Genomic DNA, 18,568 nt, shown 5'->3' on the forward strand with positions numbered 1-18,568 from the left:
AAAAAAAAAAAAAAAAAAAAAAAAAAAAAAAAAAAAAAAAAAAAGAACTTTTTAACCATATATTCAATTAGTGTTCAGAGGCAGATGCTCCTAAATCAGTGTTAGTAATATCAAAAAAACTTCATTGCACACAAAAATGGGGCATTACAAATTTCAGCCAGAAAGGAAAGATTTCGTTTCAACTGTAAGTCTGGCATATTTAGATTCCAGAACTGCAAAACCCAAGGATAATCTGCAGCCAGATATGAAATTTTGAAAACCAACTGTGGATCTTCAGAAAACAGACTAATTTAAATCAATTACAGAAACATGGAATACTGGATTCATCATACTTGGAACCCAAGAAAGCCTTTTTCATGCTTTTTGTAACCCATTAGCAAGGAAGCCTACTATTATAAATGAACACTCAAAAATACTGTGCAATTACTGAATACATTTTTCTGTAGGTGGTTTTTTATTTAGAAACATAACAACAAAGCAAATAAAACAAAAAAAAAAATTGGCCATTTATCCCATTATTAAGAGTTCTTGAGAACTTCAGCACTGGTCAGCTTAATGCAACACCAACACACGCTTCAATAACCTCCTGTAACACTTCAGGAGCACAAGTCTGTCAAATCCAAGTACCTAATAAAGCTTTCAAGGTCAGGATTTCCCTCCCCCTCAAGAGTAATCTGCACCAAGGTTCACTGACAAGGAGATTTGCTGCTAAGCAGGTTGAAAATTGCAGTAAAACTTTGAGGACTCCTGAGCTTTTATTTCATGGAGCTTGGACGAGAACAGCAGCTCTCCAGATCTTCAGAGAGCTCTGGGTGGATCTCACTACAACTCACTCTCGAACAAGAGCTACACTAAGTTTTAATTTCCTTAGGAAGCCTTACTAATACACTTTTCCACCCCTAGATTTTGGGGTCTGGCTGGTTTGCAGCAGAGCTTGGAATGGGGTACACAATGCACTGGTTCTACACAGTGTTATGTAGATAAGGCCGAGCAGGAAAGGAAAACCCTTTAATCACCATCTCTCTCCTGCACCCATCACCTCAGCAGGAAAACTGCAGCACAGGGTGATCCCTGGGGCACTAGACAACCTAGACAGGAACACTGTTAATGGCCACCAAATGGAAAAATCAAAGTTAATTGTGCTCCTTAGAACCAAGACAAAGCGGCAGCAAAGCGAGTTCAATCATTCTTCAAATTACTCCCCTTTAAAGCCCGAGAAAATCTTTCCAAAACACTACCAGAACTAAGCATGTCAGGTGGAAAACGGATCGTGACACAAGAGAGCCATTTTAGGGAATTATCCCACGGATGCCTCTTACAAAAATGGAGTTTGTGGATGCCAGAAAGGAGCATCCCCAAACATGTCTGCATCACTTCCAACAGACATCCAGCAACGGCCTAAATAGAACTACTAAGCTAAGCAATGAGAAAACAACCCAAATTAGCCACCCACAAAAAAAGTCTACACAGAAACCAACTTCACCACAAAGCATATGTTAATCTAAACCAGCCAGCCATGGAGCAAGGAAATCTGCTGCTGCCTTAGAGCGGGAAGCAGCTCATTGAACCAACTTTTTGGGAGAAAGACCAGTCATCTAAAACCTGCCCTTCCAGCAGGACAGCCAGCGACAAACCAGGACAGCTCAAGGAATTTCTGAGAGGAGTGGTTTAAGTCTAACACAGCACTAACAGCAGCAACATTTTTTAAACAAACTTTTTATTTCCACTGCATTGCTGAACTAAAGAATTAATGTTAAACCCTCCCAGATCTGAGGACAGCAAACTTCTGATTTGTTTTTGGTTTTATATGCATATCTTAACTACATGTGCATGAATATTTCATTAAGGAGCACAGAAATCATATTCCTGTGGAACAGCCCTGCCAATCAGCCCTGCAGCATCAACCACGATCAGAGTGACGTTTTAGCTGTGCCCACACAGCAAGGGATTAAAAAGCCACAGACAGGATAAACTCACTCTGGCAATAAAACTGTCAAAATTGGACTCAATATTTTCATGTGTCACAACAGCTGCTTCCTTTCAGCTAAGATCCTTTCTGATACCTGTACTGTCCAGGAAATAATCTCCTTTTGAAGTGACCTCAGGTAACTGAGAGATTATGGATCCCCCCCCCTTACTGGCAGAAAGATGCCAGAGCAGCCATTCAAGAACTCAAGGGGAAGAAAGGACAGTTTTCATTTCATTTAGTTTGAGTAAAATTGTTTTTCATTTTTATATTCAGAGTATCAAATAAAGCTGTCCAATTTTTTGACAAGTACTATCTAAATATTTCCTACAGCAATACAACTACCCAGGGATTCGATGCTTTCAATGTTTACAGATGTCATTTTCTTCCATGGTTTACACCAGTGGCCTAATTTTGGTCTCCAGCTTTCTACAGGATAAGGGAAGCTGTTCCTCAACACAGCTCTTGGATTTATTTTTGTCTTTTGCAAGGAAAGAGGGAGACAATGCAGAAGGGCACTCCAGCATAAATACAGCCATTCTTATGAAGCAAATGCTGAAATTAGTTAATACCTCCCCAAAAACTGTATTCACTTCTCAACTCCTGCACATGCAGAGGATATAATCCCTCTGTCTGCTTTAGCTTTATAATTACACTTTCAGTACTCTTCTTTGTATTTTAATGGTAACTTTACAATCAAAACAGAAACACATTTTTTAAAGTATCAATTATCAAAGTCAAGTATCAAACAAGTTCAAATTAAGACACTCCCTTCAATGTATTTTGTGTCTGGTAATTCTTTGGATTCTCAGAGGTTATAATGAAAAACAGTACAAGTGTCATCAGACAGCTTTAACAATAACTCCTCTGCTGCTGCCTACAAGTGTGGAACATCAAGAGACATCACCCCCATGTTCCACCATTCATGCAGAGCAAAGCCACCCACAGTCTCCCCCGAAACACCTCAAGTACAGTTAAGTAAAATTAAGAACTATACAGCTTGTGACTAAAATACACCAGAAGCCATTCTGCTGGGAATATTTACACCACAATTCTGAACTGAATATCCAACATTTGCCATGCCCAGATTTTAGAAAACTGCTCATTTTTTCGAACTGCTTTGCACCAGAGGGACAGTTCCTTAGGCTGACACATTGGATTTGCACACAATCAAACACCTAAGAGAACGGACTCCAGGGCTAAGCTGCACATCACAGCTGCAGCTACCACAGCACCACAAAATTAGAGAACCACAAACCCACCACCTGCCACGAACCCAAAGGCTCACTGGGTTCAGTATTGCCCCCTCTTGGATCTTGGTACAAACACAGCAGCCTCAACACCGATCCAGCAGATCTTACTCTGTTCTTGGGTTTGGAAGGCTGTGTTTGTCCCAGACAGCTTCCCACTGCTGATGGCAGTGAACATGGAGTCGTGCTTGAAGAAATGCTTCTCCAAATGTCTGCCTGCAAACTCACACAGCAACAACTGACGGGCTGGTGGAACGAGCTCACCGCGCTTTCCAGGGCAATTCCCAGTTCAGGTTGAGGCACAACAAGGCAGCAATGCAAACCAGATCTTATTTCTCACTGATACATGAAGAAAAAGAATCTAGGGGCTGAAAAGAATACAATCTGTATGACAGGAAAGGAAAACACCACAGTGACTACACTAAAATGTCACCCGTGGGGCAGAGCGACCAGGCAAACACAGCACTGCCTTCCCCAGTACTGCAAGTGTCCAGTTCATTTATTCATCTGTTCTACGGGAACCAGACCAGTGGAAAGAAACTTAATGCCACAACCACAGCTCAGGTGAAAACAACAAGCATGAATAACCACCAAGAACTGTACCGGGAGCTTTCCTTCCAGTACCAACCCATTTCCAAGTTATCCAAGTAGAGCTTCTTTGGCAGAAAGGGTTTTTCAAGATATTCCAGCAGAGACTGGCAGTGTGTGTCACACTTAAGTCAGAACCAGCACACCACAAAACTCCTGCACTAACCCAACATGGCTACTCTGCCCATGTGCTGATAATCCTCAAACATAAAGCACAATTTAGATGGTTTGCTACATTACTGAATGTGTTTCAAAGGAAAATGTATCATTTTCTGCAGACATAAGATCTAAAACTTCTCTGCAGGTCACTTTTAAGGCAGGCTATCTTCTTCCTTCTTAGCCTGACAATGTCTTGACAAGTGATTTTTGACTTCTTTGTCACTAAGCGTTTAGCAAATTTTCTGCAAGACAGATTTTTTATTTTCCAGTTTCATGCAGTTGATTAAGAAACTTTTTAAAATTGTAAATTTTTAATTGAGGCAGGAGTTTTGGAAGGAAGCCAGGACCAAAAAAAGAAAAAAAATAACAGTTTCTATAGAATTAAAGAGAGCATCATAATGATATGCATTCTCATTACTTCTGGGAACAGAACAATGTAAGTGCTTTCATCCAATTAGCTTTTCAACTTGCAGATGCCAAATGAGACTTATTTTCAAGATTTGCAAAACCATTTATTAAAGAAATTTCCATTATTTGGAAGAATGAGAAAACTTCAAAGCTCATGAAACTGAATTGCTGCCTATTTGAGCAAAAGATAAGGGAATAAATTAAGGCAAATCCTTGCAGAAACAAGCCGTGTACCTGCTATCAAAGCGCAGGATTCAAACAGCAGGTTGGCAGCAGCACTTTTCACTGAATACAGAAGGCTAATGTGACCTGTCTTACCTCTCAGAAGTCCTTTTTTAACAGAAAAAATTACAACTATCCACCAGGCTTCCTAATAACTAATTTAGGTCAGTTTATGCAGACCACAGCAGCTCTCTGGAAAGGCATCTGTTAATGATTAAGATCACAAACAGTCCCTTAAAAAAAAAAGACACACTTAGCACGCTGTGACAAGAACCACTTTGTTTCTTGCTCATCTGCACCACCCCATCCACCACGAGCAAAGCACTGTCCCTGCACACAGCCAGGGAGGGGGGGACTGTCCCCTCACGGCATCCTGAGCAGGGGCTGCTGTGTCAGGCTGAGTACAGGGCAGCACAAGTGAACTCCACAGCAGCTTCCCAGCTGATGACACAGCTGACCCCAGTGCCGGCTGAGCAGCGCTGGGGATCTGCTCCTCTGCTGCCTGCAATAAGTTACCAGGAACAACCGCTGAGGTGAACCAGAGTTGACTCCTCCAGTCGGTCTCAGTGTTAAGTCGGTGCAAAACACTTCCTTTTAGGCAGCTGATGAAAGAAAATCAATGAGTACATGAAAACAGACCAGATTCCCGACAGATGAGCAGCAGAAGTTGCAGCCACTTACAGCCAATACCCATCTCCCCACCGTTCCGTTTTCCCCTTTCACTTTAGCTCTCCCACAGTGAAAGCCCTTGCACTTCACTACAAACTCTCCAACAATGCCATTTGCACTGGTGGGCTATTTTCAACCCTCCCCACCCACCCCATGTTGACTGGGACAGTGAAGGAGGGCAGGACAGATAAAAGAGACAAATCTGAAATCATTCCTTGCTGTGAATAACTCGAGGAATCTCTTTAAACACTTCCATTTCCTGCTCCTTTACCACAATTTCCAAGTCCCACTGAAATAATTAACATTTCTTGACCGAGGAAGTGACACCTTTTTTTCCAGAGTTCTTCCCAATGAACCACAGCTCTGAGCAGTGGATTTCTCTCCACATCACACCTTTCTGAACCTTTAAAGTACCCCTGACCTCACATGCAAATAAGTAAAACTTTTATACAGAACCTGTTCTTCCAAAGCCCCTGTTCATAGGTTAGCCCTTAAATAACATAAATAATTACATCTAAGTTTTTGACTTCAGAAACTTGTTAGAACTTCCTTTGAAATAATGTCCAGGCAAGCCACTCTCTTCATAAGTTCCTTCAGAATACTTTGGAAGAGCACAAGAACCACTCCAGGGCTACATCATTAAGAATTTCCATTCCTCTTTAGAACAGATGTGCCGAAATTAATTCCCTCTTCTCTAGCTTTTTTCCCTCTGTTCATCTTCTCGAGATATTTTTGGTGTTGAAGGGTCCAACCTGAGGGAAGTATTCATCAACAGCAGGAATCTACAGAATAAACAGCTTTATACCAAGTCCTGTACAGCCTTAACATGACAAAAAATTGTTCAAAGTTACTCTAATTATTTCTGTAATAACTTCAGCTATTTGTCCCCACTTTGCCCAAATTCTGTGTTGCCTTTAACTCCTGTCATATTCCTAACCAGACTCACGTACATCAAAAATAAACATAATTTCCCCTCTGCATTTCTCTGATGTTTCAGCATATTTTTAAGGCTTTTAAGGCACTCCCACTGTGCCAGTGGCATCCACGGCTGCCAAATGCACCAGCTTTTAACACACCACTGACAGCACCAATTAAAAACTGTCACTCTGGGGCACACAGAGGTGGCAGAATCTGCTCCTCAGTGTGGTCCAGCCTGCAGAGCTCAGAGCTGCTCTCAGTCTGCTCTACTTGCTGCCCGGGATCCTCTGCATCTCTGGCTGCACACTGGGCCCTGTGACTCACTGGGTTCTTGGAGCAGAGACATCTCCTTCTTCACCAGGAATGCTCAGTATGGGGAAGATGCAGCTGCCAACACCACACAGACAACAGTTCTGAACAACAGAGGGTAATCACACCGAGGGTCAACTCCTGCCCTCTGCTCTAGCCCGGATTCAACCGGGTCTTGTTGGAAAAAAAGACAGGAAAAAAAAGATGAGAAGCTAAATTAGAAAAGCCTTATCAGCACCCCCAGCTTTATGTATCTGCTTTTCAGCATTACAGAACCCATTTTCCATTGAAGTTAACTTGCATCTGCCAAATGGCTGCAGATGAAGTTTAACATCTTCACTTGCTCTCAGTTCTCTGTTTATTCTGCTTAGGGGAAAAAAAAAAAAAACAAACCACGTGTCCCTTGATACTTCGCTTTCAAGATGCAGTAAATAATTCAGGCTCAGCACATTATCAAAATACTTACCAAGAAACTTCTCCTTCTTCATCTGTGACATGAAGAACATCTCCTAACCCAGGTGACTGCAGTCAGTTGACCACACAGATTGCCACAGGCCAAAGGCACACTTTTCTTACCAGAGACATCTTTCCTACAGATTATTTACAGTCATTGCAAAGGGAAGATCTTATTGATCCCCATCATTAGAGGACTCCTGCTGTGCACCTGTACCTGGTATCTTGTACAGGAAGCACACACTGCCCCAAACACTCCTATAAAACAAGTCCTGTAAATACAATAATTTTAATTTTTTTTTTCCCCCCAAAGTGAAAGCATGGATGTATTGATATTTTAAGCCCACAAGGTCCTTCCATGGTTATCTGTTTACTCTGGAACAGAAGAAATATTAAGTCCTAAAGTAGCATATCAAGTCTTCAACTGGGAGAAAATCACTGGCTTCTCAAACAAAATGAAGATGTTCCTGCACTTCCACCTTAGAAGAAGATTCAAAACAGTTTAAGCATAACTTACACCCTTACTCCTGCAAACATTCTTTTAAAATTACAACTGTAGACTTAAATTGCAAGTAAAAATTCACAAACTATAAAAACCTAGGAACAGTCATATGCTTACAAAATATTGATTTTAAACCAAGGTATAGTTCACATGATTTCAGGAGGACAGACTGAAAAGGGCTGCTTTTCTATGCAGAGCAAGTTTGATTTGCCAGCTTAAGCAAGCAGTACAGCAAAAAACAGGCAGGCCAGTCATTGCTGGAATACAAGTCACAGCCCAACTAACCCAAAATCGAGCAAGGCTGCCATTTCACTTAGGAATCAGCTGATTTAAATACATATTTAATGACCCCTCTTCCCTCAGTTACCCAGCCCTGAGTGATGCCAGTTCTTCAGCAGTACTTGTGCATTTGATGCACCTGAATGCAAAGAGCAGTAGTTCCTGTCTCTGATGCTCTAAGCCCCTGAAAACATAACTCATGTTATTTTCAAGTACACCATCAGTTCAAATTATCCCCACCACACTTCAGATTGAGGACATGTAATGTTGGATCCGCACTATAATTTTACTGTTAATCAAGACAGTGTCAGATAATTTAAAACATGAACAATGTGAATGTTAAACAGCTTCTCCCTTCAGTATGTGTTTGCAATCTGTAACAGCCTAGCTCGTTAGCATTTACTTAGAATGTTATGTAATGGCTGAGGTATTTGTAATAAAAACAGTCTATTTCTGTTAGCCTGTTCTTCATAGACATAAAAGCTGTCTTCATCTGATTTTTATTAGGACTTCATCTTCCTCTGCTCTTTATGCATTTTTTAAGACTCCTGTGCACTCCATTTTCATTCCACCAGTACTCACACAGCATTATTTTCTCCCACCTCCCCACACAAATTTCAGCCTTTATTTTTACATCTGCTTTCAGCCCATAAGCTTCTACCAGGTTTGGGAAACCCAAACGCCAAAAAACAATGAGGCCATGAGGCTGAGCAAAGAAAAAATTTCCTGCAGGAGATGAACTGGTTCTTCCAGTAAAACACCACTGGCAGTCCCGTCATTACAAGCCCAACATCCATCCTCACTAGTGGAAAGGTGGTGCATTTTCAGGGCGGAGTTTTTTTCCCCTCAAAACCCTCCACTACTGCAAGTGCCTCTGAAAATGTCCAACTCCTTCTCCAGAGTAAGGAAGAAGAGTGTTTTCCCTTCACTCACATCTCCAGTCCACCACGGGAGTGTTTACTCCTCTGCAAGGGTTTAATTCTTCTGCAAGATTTTTATCTCCACATTTTATCCACAGCACCCTTATATGGTATTCAGGCTACACTTTCCACCCTCTCTCCCCTTTCACGTCGCTCCCGTTACTTAGCCTGGAGAACAGGCTGGAACAAAGGGCTTGCCCTTCCAGCCAGGCAGGACACCTGGCTGAAGTCAACTCCATCTCCTGTAATTGCTGCTTTGACTCACATTCCTTCCCTTAACTGACACACCACATTCATTCGGACAGACCAAAGGGAGCTCCCTTCTGAATTGCATCATCCTCCCCTTGCTCACTGTGGCCTGTTTCACTTTCCCTAGTGGACTCCAGGATGTGGGGAAACAGGATCTAAGGAAGAGTCCTGGAAATCTACCCCTGAACAAGGAGCCCAAGTTAAAACTGGGCACTGATGTAACTATTCTGCTCTACAAAAAAAAACCAGTGTTCCCATTATGGAAAAGCTAAATGAGAGTAAAGAAATTATAAATTGCTACTAACCGGCCAAGACACAGAATATTTATATTAGCAAGGCTCACAGAAGCAACTGTACACTGATTTACAGATATTTCATAGGCTCTTATTTACAGAAGAAAAGAACTTCACACATGAAACATATACAGACAGCAAGGCAGAGTTTTAGGTGTCAGACACAGAGATCACGATCCTGGTCTCCACACACACTGGGACTGACCTATGAGGGAACCAAATTCTCACTTCACTGCAGACAGCCACCTCTCAAGCACACACCTCCACCCAACTGCCTTTCCACTGAACTCATCAAGTTCAAACAACTCCCAAAACTTACTCCTTAGATCCAAGGAGACTGCTGCAGACTTGCAACAACTCCACAAAAATTAACACGGAACAATTTCCCGGACTACATAATTCAAAGAAAAGCGACAGCCACATCCAGCTCCAGTCAGTGTTTAAGGGTAAACCTTTTGCTTCTCACCCCCAGACAAATGAGATCATGTCCTGTTTCCTCCCCCTCCAAAAGCAGTTTCTTGCCTGAGCAGAGCTCTTCAAGACTGGACACTGGGAAGGCCTCGTGCCTCACTGCAGAGGAGGCAGAGCCATCAAAAATTAGAGCCTCGTTCCTTCTTTGGAAATAAAGCTCATTTCCACTAACTACACACCTGACTCCACTAACCAGAGCAATGAGGAAAAATGGTCCTTCACCGGTGATACAGAGTTCAAGACCTCTCACACAAGAGCACATGTACAAAACACACGTGTAAGACACAAAACGGGGCAGAAAAACCACCACGTTCCATTCAACGCCCGGCACCACGTTCTCATGCACGCTCCCCTTCCCCACAAAGAGGGCGTGAACTGGAAACTGTCTGGGCCAGTTTTAGCCCCAAAACGTTCAATCGCTGCATCCCTCGCTGACGGCTCCCACCGCCCACTGCGTTACGGCCACTGCAGCCCAGCGGCCCGAATCAGCCGTGTCATTTCCCCACGCTCTCACCATCCCTACAGATCCTGCCCCCGGGAGCACAAACAATGCCTGCCCCGAGCGCCGCTCCGCTCAGCCCGACATCAAACACCCCCAGGACCCGCCTTTCACCGGGGGCGAGCAGGGAAAGAACCGTGGATGCGTATTTCCGAGGGGGAAAACCCAGGCGTGTGCCCCCAGCGCCCCGCGAGGAAGGGCCGCTCTGCCCCGCGGTCCTGCAGGAGGAATCACGGCCACAGATGGAGCGCGGAGGGCCCGGTGCGCTCCTCGAGGGCCGCCCGGAGAGGGAGAGAAAGAGGGAAAGAGAGAGATGGGGCGGTAGGGAGACCAGGAGCCGTTAAAAAAACGGGGGCGCAGGAGGTGGGAAAAGGCAGCAGGCCCCCCGCGGGAGCGGCCCCACCGCAGCCGCCCCTGCCGGGCGCGGCCCGGGCTGTGCCCGGTGGGGCGCAGCCGCCCCGGGCGCCCATGCGGGGCTGCCCAGCGCCCCCCGGCCCGGTCGCCCGCCCCGCTCCGCCCGCCCGCAGTGCGATCCCGGGGCGCCCCTCACCGCGGCCGCCCCTCACCCGCGGGCCCGCCCGGCGGAAGCCGCCCCCGCCCGGGGCCATGCGGCGCAGGCCGCCCGCCCGCTCCCGCCGGTGCCGTGCCTCGCCGAGGCCCCGCGGCCGCGCGGCGGGGCTGCGGAGGAGCGTGGGCGCTTACCGGGCGCGCAGCGCGGCGCTCGGCTGTGCCGGTGCCGGTGTCGGCGGGGCCGCTGCCGCTCCCGGCGCCGCCGCCTCGGCCGCTTCTACACAGGGGCCAAGATGGCGGGCGGCCAAGCCGGGCGCCAACGACGTCTGACGTCACCGCGCACGGCGCGCACCGTCTGGCCCCGCCCCTCGCGCCGCCGGGTCACGTGGCCGCGCCGTGCCGCAGTCGGGCGGGCGCGAGGGGCGGGGGCGCCCCCTGGCGGAGCGGGGCCGAGGGCGGGGCCGGTTTGAGTCCCCATTTGGGTTCCTTTTGGGCCCCCATCCCCATTCTTATCCTGGTCCTCATCCCGGTCCCCTTTTGGGTCCCCATTCCCGTCTCCATCCCTGTCCCGAGCCCCCATCTCCATCTCCCTCCCCATCCCTTGTCCCATCCCCTTTCCAGTCGCTATCCTTGTCCCCGTTCCGGTCTCCCTCCCCGTCCTCATCCCTGTCCCCAGACCCAGCCTCGTCCTCATCCTAGTCCCCATTGCCATCCCCGTCCTCATCCCCATGCCCAACCTCATCCCGGTCCTCCTTTGGGTCCCTCTTCCCTTCTGGTTCCCATCCCAGTTCCCATCCTGGTCCCCACACCTGTCCCCCTTTGGGTCCCCATCTCTGTCCCCTCCTGGTCCCCATCCCGGTCCCTGTGCCCTACCCCATCCCCAGCCCGACACGCAGGACCAGCAGCACCCCACAGGAGCTCCATTGCGGTGGGATGGGGGACAGAAGGCAGGGGACGTCTTTCCCCGGGGAAGTGGCTGCAGCCTGAGCGCAAGTGTGCAGCAAAACCCCCTGATGGAGGCACCCGTGGGTGCGTGGGAAGGCTCTGCCTTCTGCCCGCTGATAATCGATTAATGAAACCATTAGAGAAGATCTAAATCTGTGAAGTTTATTTGTGGCTCCCTTCTTTGTGTCCCAAAAGTTACCAGACAAATAAAAAGCTATCCACAGTTCCTGTTTCAGAAAAGTGTTGTGGGTCTTCCTGAAATTTTAAGGAGGAATCTCTGGGTGAGCTGGAGGAGGGAGGAAGGCTGGCCTTGTGCCCACCGGTTCATCCCAAAGCGGCTCTTCCAAAAAGCCCTCTGGAGATCCAGCCTGGTGCTGGTGTGGAGCACAGCAGGTTTGGGGTGAGCGCTCCGTATGGCCCTCGGTGGGTGTGAAACATCAGCAGGAGGTGATGGACACCAGACATTCCTGGCATCCAGGCTCCCACCAGTGCCAGCAGCGACACAGCTTCGCTCCAGTCCTTGGGGAATGGGGCTCACCAGGTTTCTCCTACAGCCAGGGACCTGCCCAGGGCCTACAGCCCATCTGGGGGCGTTTAGAAAGGAGCCAACCTGCTGTGAGAGCCACTGGCAGGGCCAGGAGGCACATCCAGCACCAGCTGGACGAGCGGTCAGAATCTTCATCCACCACGCGGGTCCTCAAGGGCTGCAGCGTGCGCTGCCACTGCGTCAGGATGGCATCCCTGGCCCCGTTCCACGCCCCCCGCCCCACCAGCCGGTACTGGTAGGGCGTGCAGGGCCCGAAGAAGATGGCCAGGGCCAGCTGGGGGTCTGTCAGGAGCAGCCTCAGCACGCTGGGCTTCACCCCGGCACAGGCAGCGATTTCATTCGTGTAGCCGATAAAACTCATCTTCAGGTTCTCCCTCTCGGATTGATTCCTTCAGTGGGACATAAAAACAAAAATCAAATGGCATCATCCCGCCTCAGTGCCCAGCTCCACGGAAAGCCAAAGCTTCAGGCTCAGGCAGCATTCAAGCCCCAGTCTACGGGGTCAAGCTCCCTCAGCCCCAAATAAAGCTCAAGGTGCTGCAGGAGCCTCTCTGGGGTTGGTCCCAGCAGTTACCTGGGACAGGGAATAGGAAGGAGCTTCTTTTGTCTCTACTTCTGGCCTCAAAACCAATTCTAGCTGAATACTGCCTTTACTTTGCAAGGCTGTGTCCTTCCTTAAGGTTCACGGAGCTGATTTTGGGAAGCAGAGATGCAGATTTTCAGAGATAAGAATGCCAGGCAGACTGGGAAAATCTAGGAGATGCAGAAAGATTCCCACTCTGGAAGGCACCTCCAGGACTTTTCTGCTTGAGGCCTCACATCCCTCGCAGGACATGTGCTGAATCTGCTTCAGCAATTTTGGGACACCCTGAAGGTTGTCTCCCTTGTAGCTCAGGCTCCCATATTTCTGTGTGACGTTGTGGTGCAGTCACTGGGGCTCCCGGTCGTAATCCCTGCGGCTCTGTTTTGTCCCAGCTTTTCATCAGTCCCATGAGCCAGCCCTGCCCTGCTGGCAGACCCAACCCAGCCTGCACCCCGAGATCCTCTCCTCGCTCCCAAAAGCTGCTGCAAGGCAGGCAGCACCTCCATCATCACCCGTCCCACATCCTTGAGGGCACGTCTCAACCTCCTGTAAAATCCCAGTGCCAACAAGGCAGGATGTTAGCTCCCACTTACACAACAGCCTCGTCAATTATTCATCTTGACCTGTCAAAAAATGACACAAATTGTCCCCCACCCACATTGCCCGGCTCCAGTGGGGTTTCTGGGTGGGGCTTGGCCCTGATCCCAGTGCTCTCCACTGCCTGGATTTGGGAGGAAAAAGCCACGAGATGGCACCCTCAGTCTGGAAGAAACCAAACCTCCATCTCAATATGCTAGGAATAAGGACATGGCTTGGAGGCCTGGCAGAGGGGACCTGCAGGTCCTGGGTCTTGTCATAAACTGCTTCAGAGCAGCTTATGGTGTCTTGGTCCATTACCCATAAAGGAGCCACAAGAGCATTTCCCCACCTTGCTACAGATTCTGAGGTAATAAATGCAACCAAGAAGAGTTGTGTGTCCTAGGCAGGTCACTCCCATGACTGCCACAGAGCCCCCCTTTCCCTGGGGTTATCCTGGCACACAGCACCCATCACACCAGGGGCACAGGAGCATCACACACCTTTTGACCGGAGGCTTCTTCTTCAAAACATCAGCCATCATCCTGCTGGCAGGAGGGAGCTTGTTCCGGCCTGAGAACAGAGAAACCAGAGACCTTCAGCACCACTCCAAGTTGAAAGGTTCACCCCCTCCCCAAGCTACCAGCACCCTTCCCCAGAGTGCTCATGCCTGCTGGTCACAGCAGCATGGCTGGAGCAGCAGGGATACAGGGATGCAGTTGGCAGACAGAGGCTACAACGCCACTGATGCCCAGGGGGCTGAAATGTGCCCCAGGCTCTGTGGACAGCAGCTCAGGCTGCCCCAAACCTCCCACCCCAGCAGACCCCCTGTTTCCTACCTGCAAAGATCCCCGTCACCCAGCGAGCCTGCATTTCTGATCCCACCATGATTGAGCCGGTCAGCTGGACCAAGCCGATGATGGCCAGCGTCGGCTTTTCCAGCTGGGGAGGGAAGATGCATTTATAGAGGGACCTGTTATCGTCAATGCGGCTGCGAACTGACTCTTCGAGGAAGGAAAATGGAAAGATGTAGCCCGTGGCAAAGAGCACCACGTCAATGTTTTCTTCTGCTGTCCCGTCTTCAAAAACAACGGAGCTTTCCGTGAACTCCTTCACGCTTGGCTTCAACACAACAGTCCCGGAGAGGAGGCAGAAAGGCAGCTCTTCATTGATAATCATCTTAAATTTGGAGCTTGCAGAGGGAAAAGAAGGTTTAGTACCTGGGCGGGACCTGAAACAGCTTTTGTAGTCAGAGTTGCCCTCCAATGGTTTGCTGTTCCACAAATACACCCCAAAATTAAAAATCGAGCATTTCACGTTATCAAGAGCCCCTGACCAACCAACAAAACAATCAGAAAAAAACACCTTTTGGTGGAAGCCAACCCATAGTTTGCGTGGTTAAACCATGAATTTAACTTCCGAAACCGGATCCTCCTTGTTAGGGCTGACGGGAGCAGCCAGTCGAGAAAGTGGTTGAAGCGGGTGGTGCTGATCATGTCGAAGGGGAGGCCGTGCTTCGAGATCCGGCTGATCACCCACGTGTTGCTCCTGGCACTGAGGAACACCTGGGAGAGAAGGCAGGTCTCAGCCTCCTGTCCAGGAATCTCGCTGTTGGTTTTGCTCTTAATGGTAAATCTCATCTCAGCACTCAGGAGCTGAGAGGGTTATCCTGAGGGAAAGGAGATGGCATCCAGATCAGTCAAACAGCTTGTGGCAGCTTCTACAAAGTTCCCACAGCTGCTGAGTGGGCACTCCTCAGGTGGCCCAAACTCTCCAAGAATTGCAAAGCTTTTTAAAAAAAGCTTTTTTTTTTTTTTTTTCTTTTTAATTGAGAAACTAAAAAATTGGGATAACCTAAACCCCTGGCTCCCCTGGCCCCTGGCTGAGCTCTGCACCGCTGCAGAGCTGTACCTTGGCAGCCACGTGGCTCAGCTCCACGGAGACGTCACCGCCGGTGTTGCCGATGCCGACCACCAGGACCCGCTTTCCCCGGAAAGCCTCCACATCTTTGTATTCCTGGCTGTGGAGGTACTGGCCTTTGAAGCGAGTGTCAATGCCTAGGCAGAGAGGGGGGAGCTTCTCCTACTGCCAGATACATTTAACTGTCCCAGACCCTCTGGAGCCCCCACCCCTCTACCTCCCACCTCTGCTTGCAGCTGAAAAACCCACGGAAGTCTTGGCTGCCTTGGGTGGTGCCACCCCCCTGCACCTCCTCTGCTCCGTCTTGCTTTGCAAATCCTCATTCAAAAGCCTGGCTGCACCTTTACTAGGTGTTTTTCTCATTCCTGGGAATGGCCCTTACCATTCCAACAGGGCGAGGGTCCCACTTTTCCCAGGGTAAGGGCTTTGTGGAGCAGACAGGCTTTAAGAGGAAAATGCAGCCTAGGAACCCATGGGTGCTGGGCAAAACCTCGGGGGGCAGCTGCAGCCCCCCCACACCCCCACACTGCTGGGCCAGGGCTTACCTGGGAAAGAATCCAGTGGTAAGTAAGGCCCCTGGTAATGGCCGGTGCAAACCATGACGGCATCGAAGACGTGGGACTCACGGACACCGTCGGTCTCCGTGACCACCTCCCACTGGCCAGAGGTGGCAAAGTCTGGGCGCTTTCTCACGCTGAGAACTGTTGTCTTGCACCAAAGCCCAACAAAACAGCAGTCAGAGACCACACTGTGCTTTGGAGATATGCCTGTGAAGGGCTGGGGCTGCTGGGGGCAGGCTGGGTCCCAAAGGAGCTGCATGTCACCCCCGACACTGTCAAATCCCACCCTGCACCTTTTGATGGCATTGAGGGGACAGATGCAGCCCATGTTTAAGCAGCCTTTAAAACACAAAGCTAAAGGCTGCATTCAGGATGCAGAGGGCACGTAGTCCTCGTGGGATGGCACCTGGCATTGTCCTGTCGCACCTGGGTGATACCCTGGTATCTGCAGCTACTGGTGGGTCTTCTGCCCGTGGTGTTTGGGGTCCCTGCTCACCTTGAAGCGTATGTGCCTCAGGAGGTCAAAGTGACGAGCGTACATCCGAAAGTACTCCAGCAGGAGGCTGTGGGGTAGGTAATTGGGAAAATCCTCCGGGAAGGGGAAGTCACTGAAGCAGGACATCTCCTTAGAGGTGTTGGTAATGACAGAGCGGTACACGCTGACTCTCGTACCATCCGTGGAGTCCTGTGTGAAGCCAGTGGTGCTGTTTGAAGGTGTGCAGAGAAAGACTTTCTCTCCCCAGAGCATTTGAATGTTTTTGTCCTCCTTGTATTTGATTATAAAAAATTAACCAGGACAAGCACCTGGTGACCATGATTTCTGCTCCCTCCGTTTCCTTCTCCAGCTTGGAGTCAGGGGCAGACCTGTGCCCGGGACGGGGACAGTCCCGGAGGGCATGGCCACGCTTTTCTCTTTGCTGCAGGTAAAGCGTATCCGAGGGAGGGGACTAACCCGGGGACAACCCTCCCCACGCAGGCAGAGCTCACTGACCGTGTACCGCCAGACCCCTCCGATGTCCTCGCTCCTCTCGAAGCAGGTGGGCTCCAGCCCCTCCTCCAGGCAGCACTTGACAGAGGCCAAGCCAGCGGCCCCGGCGCCGATGACGGCCACACGCCGCACCATCGCTGTCCTGCGGCCGGGAACAGGGCCGTGGGCGAGCAGCTACAAACCAAACAGCCCAGGAATCAGGAGAAACACCAATCCCTCCCTCCCGTCCCTAGAAAAAGACCCCTGGACTTCCCTGGCCGCAGGTGTCCCCAAGGAAAACTGTTCCTGGAGAAAGCCGTGGCCAGCTCTGGACTCAAGCACTATGGACAGATGCTGCTCGTTACCCTTCCTGCCGTGCTAAGCCCACACAGAGGGTCCAACAATTCTCCTCCTCCATGCGGGGAAAAAGACACTTTTAAACCTCGCTGTGCTGCTGCTTCATTTTATTCCATTTCCAAGCCCCACACCAGTGCGAGCAAAGGAGGGGAAGGGGCTCGCAGCTTCTGCCCGCACAAAGTGATCCTCCCGAAATCTTTGCAAGAAACAGTTTCAGCTAAGATGGCTCATTTTCACGCTTTCCTTTTTCTTTTCCCGTTAAAGAGCAATCTCTTGAAAACAAAAAGGGTTTAAGAAAAAGAGGGGGAAAAAAAGCGATGCTTGAATGAGCTGGAGCCATTCACAAGTTAGACAGCACCGTGAAAGCGCGGCTGGGATTACAGAGCACACAAAAGGTAAAAAACCCGGGAAACGCGAGGTATAAAGGCGAGGAACTCAGGGCCCCCGGGGTGTGTAAACGAGCTGCACCGAGTATGACTGGAAAGCAAAGAAACTGGGGAAAATGAACCCACGTGAACTTTGATTAGATAATAAACACTCCCACTACAGAATCTGCAGAAAGGGTAATTTATAGCCCTTTTCTAACAGTTTTGCGCCAGAAAGTAAGTTAGCATAAACAGGAACTGGAGGAAACTGCAGAAAGACAGGGAAAAAATGAAGGAGGTGCAAAAAAACCCCATCAGGATCCAAAAGCCCAGATTGAGCCACTCCCTGATTTGCACGAACAGGGCAGGACACGCCAACAGCTGCCCGTCCCCTGTTTCTGGAGCCTCCTTTGGTTTTGGAAAAGGGTAGAGACACGCTAAAATCAGCCTTCTTTTCCAGTGCTGGACACAGACAGTTTTACTCCAGAGGGTCCCTGCAACACCCCTCTCCCCCCGCCAGCAGGGAGGCAAAGCCGGTGGCAAATGCCAAACCCCTGGAGAGCCGTGTGCCCCCTTTGGAAGCCTTGCAAAACCCCTGTGGAGAGAAGCGAGGAGCAAACCTTGCAGGACAGTGCCGCGCCTTCGCTGCCCAGGCTTCGGCCGAACTTTGCTTCAAGTTTCTCCTGCCGCGGATTTGAAGGGAAGGCTGAAGTCCAGGCAGGTCGCCACGGCTCTTGCACCACTGACCTTTACACCTGCACTGCCCCACCCCGTGTGCTTAAAAGCAGTGGAAGAAAGGTCTCCGCATCCCCGCGGCGGTGCTGGGTGGAAATCCAGACTACAGTCCCAAAGGGAACGTGCTTGCAAGGACTCCCACACTGCCGCTGGCCACTGGCCCAGTCCCGGCAGCAGCCTGGGGTTGTCCTGATCCATCCCCTTCTGCAATGCCTGTGCCTGGCAGGCGTTCACTTGGCACGCCCAGGAAATCAGCAAAACTCACTCCCTTTGCCAGCTGACAGCACGGATGGGGGGAATGGAGCACAGTGCAGACTAATTTTGGGGGGTCAGTGATAGCCCTCCCAG

The 18,568-nt window shown here is 49.5% G+C and overlaps 2 protein-coding genes across 8 annotated transcripts in view; both read right to left on the reverse strand.

Moving 5' to 3' along the window:
- Positions 1 to 10,947, reverse strand: part of PRRC2C (proline rich coiled-coil 2C) — a 68,052-nt gene extending 57,105 nt beyond the window's left edge. For all 7 annotated transcript variants that reach the window (XM_027895868.1, XM_027895862.1, XM_027895865.1 and 4 more), the window contains exon 1: positions 10,858 to 10,947. The gene's annotated coding sequence lies outside the window, so the exon portion shown is untranslated. The remainder of the gene's footprint in view (positions 1 to 10,857) is intronic.
- A 1,163-nt stretch (positions 10,948 to 12,110) lies between these two features.
- Positions 12,111 to 18,481, reverse strand: LOC114063564 (dimethylaniline monooxygenase [N-oxide-forming] 4-like). Its single transcript, XM_027895912.1, has 9 exons — positions 18,106 to 18,481; positions 16,788 to 16,958; positions 16,293 to 16,481; positions 15,782 to 15,944; positions 15,228 to 15,373; positions 14,682 to 14,881; positions 14,156 to 14,508; positions 13,820 to 13,889; positions 12,111 to 12,546 (listed from the first exon to the last, which is right to left on the reverse strand). The coding sequence occupies exons 2-9, from the start codon at positions 16,917 to 16,919 to the stop codon at positions 12,159 to 12,161; spliced, it is 1,641 nt and encodes a 546-aa protein (XP_027751713.1). The 5' UTR covers positions 16,920 to 16,958; positions 18,106 to 18,481; the 3' UTR covers positions 12,111 to 12,158.
- Between the last annotated feature and the right edge of the window lie 87 nt (positions 18,482 to 18,568).

The sequence above is a fragment of the Empidonax traillii genome, unplaced genomic scaffold, assembly GCF_003031625.1.
Source record: "Empidonax traillii isolate 1590-97213 ecotype Southwest subspecies unplaced genomic scaffold, ASM303162v1 scaffold474:size1423191, whole genome shotgun sequence".
In the NCBI taxonomy this organism is placed as follows: domain Eukaryota; kingdom Metazoa; phylum Chordata; class Aves; order Passeriformes; family Tyrannidae; genus Empidonax; species Empidonax traillii.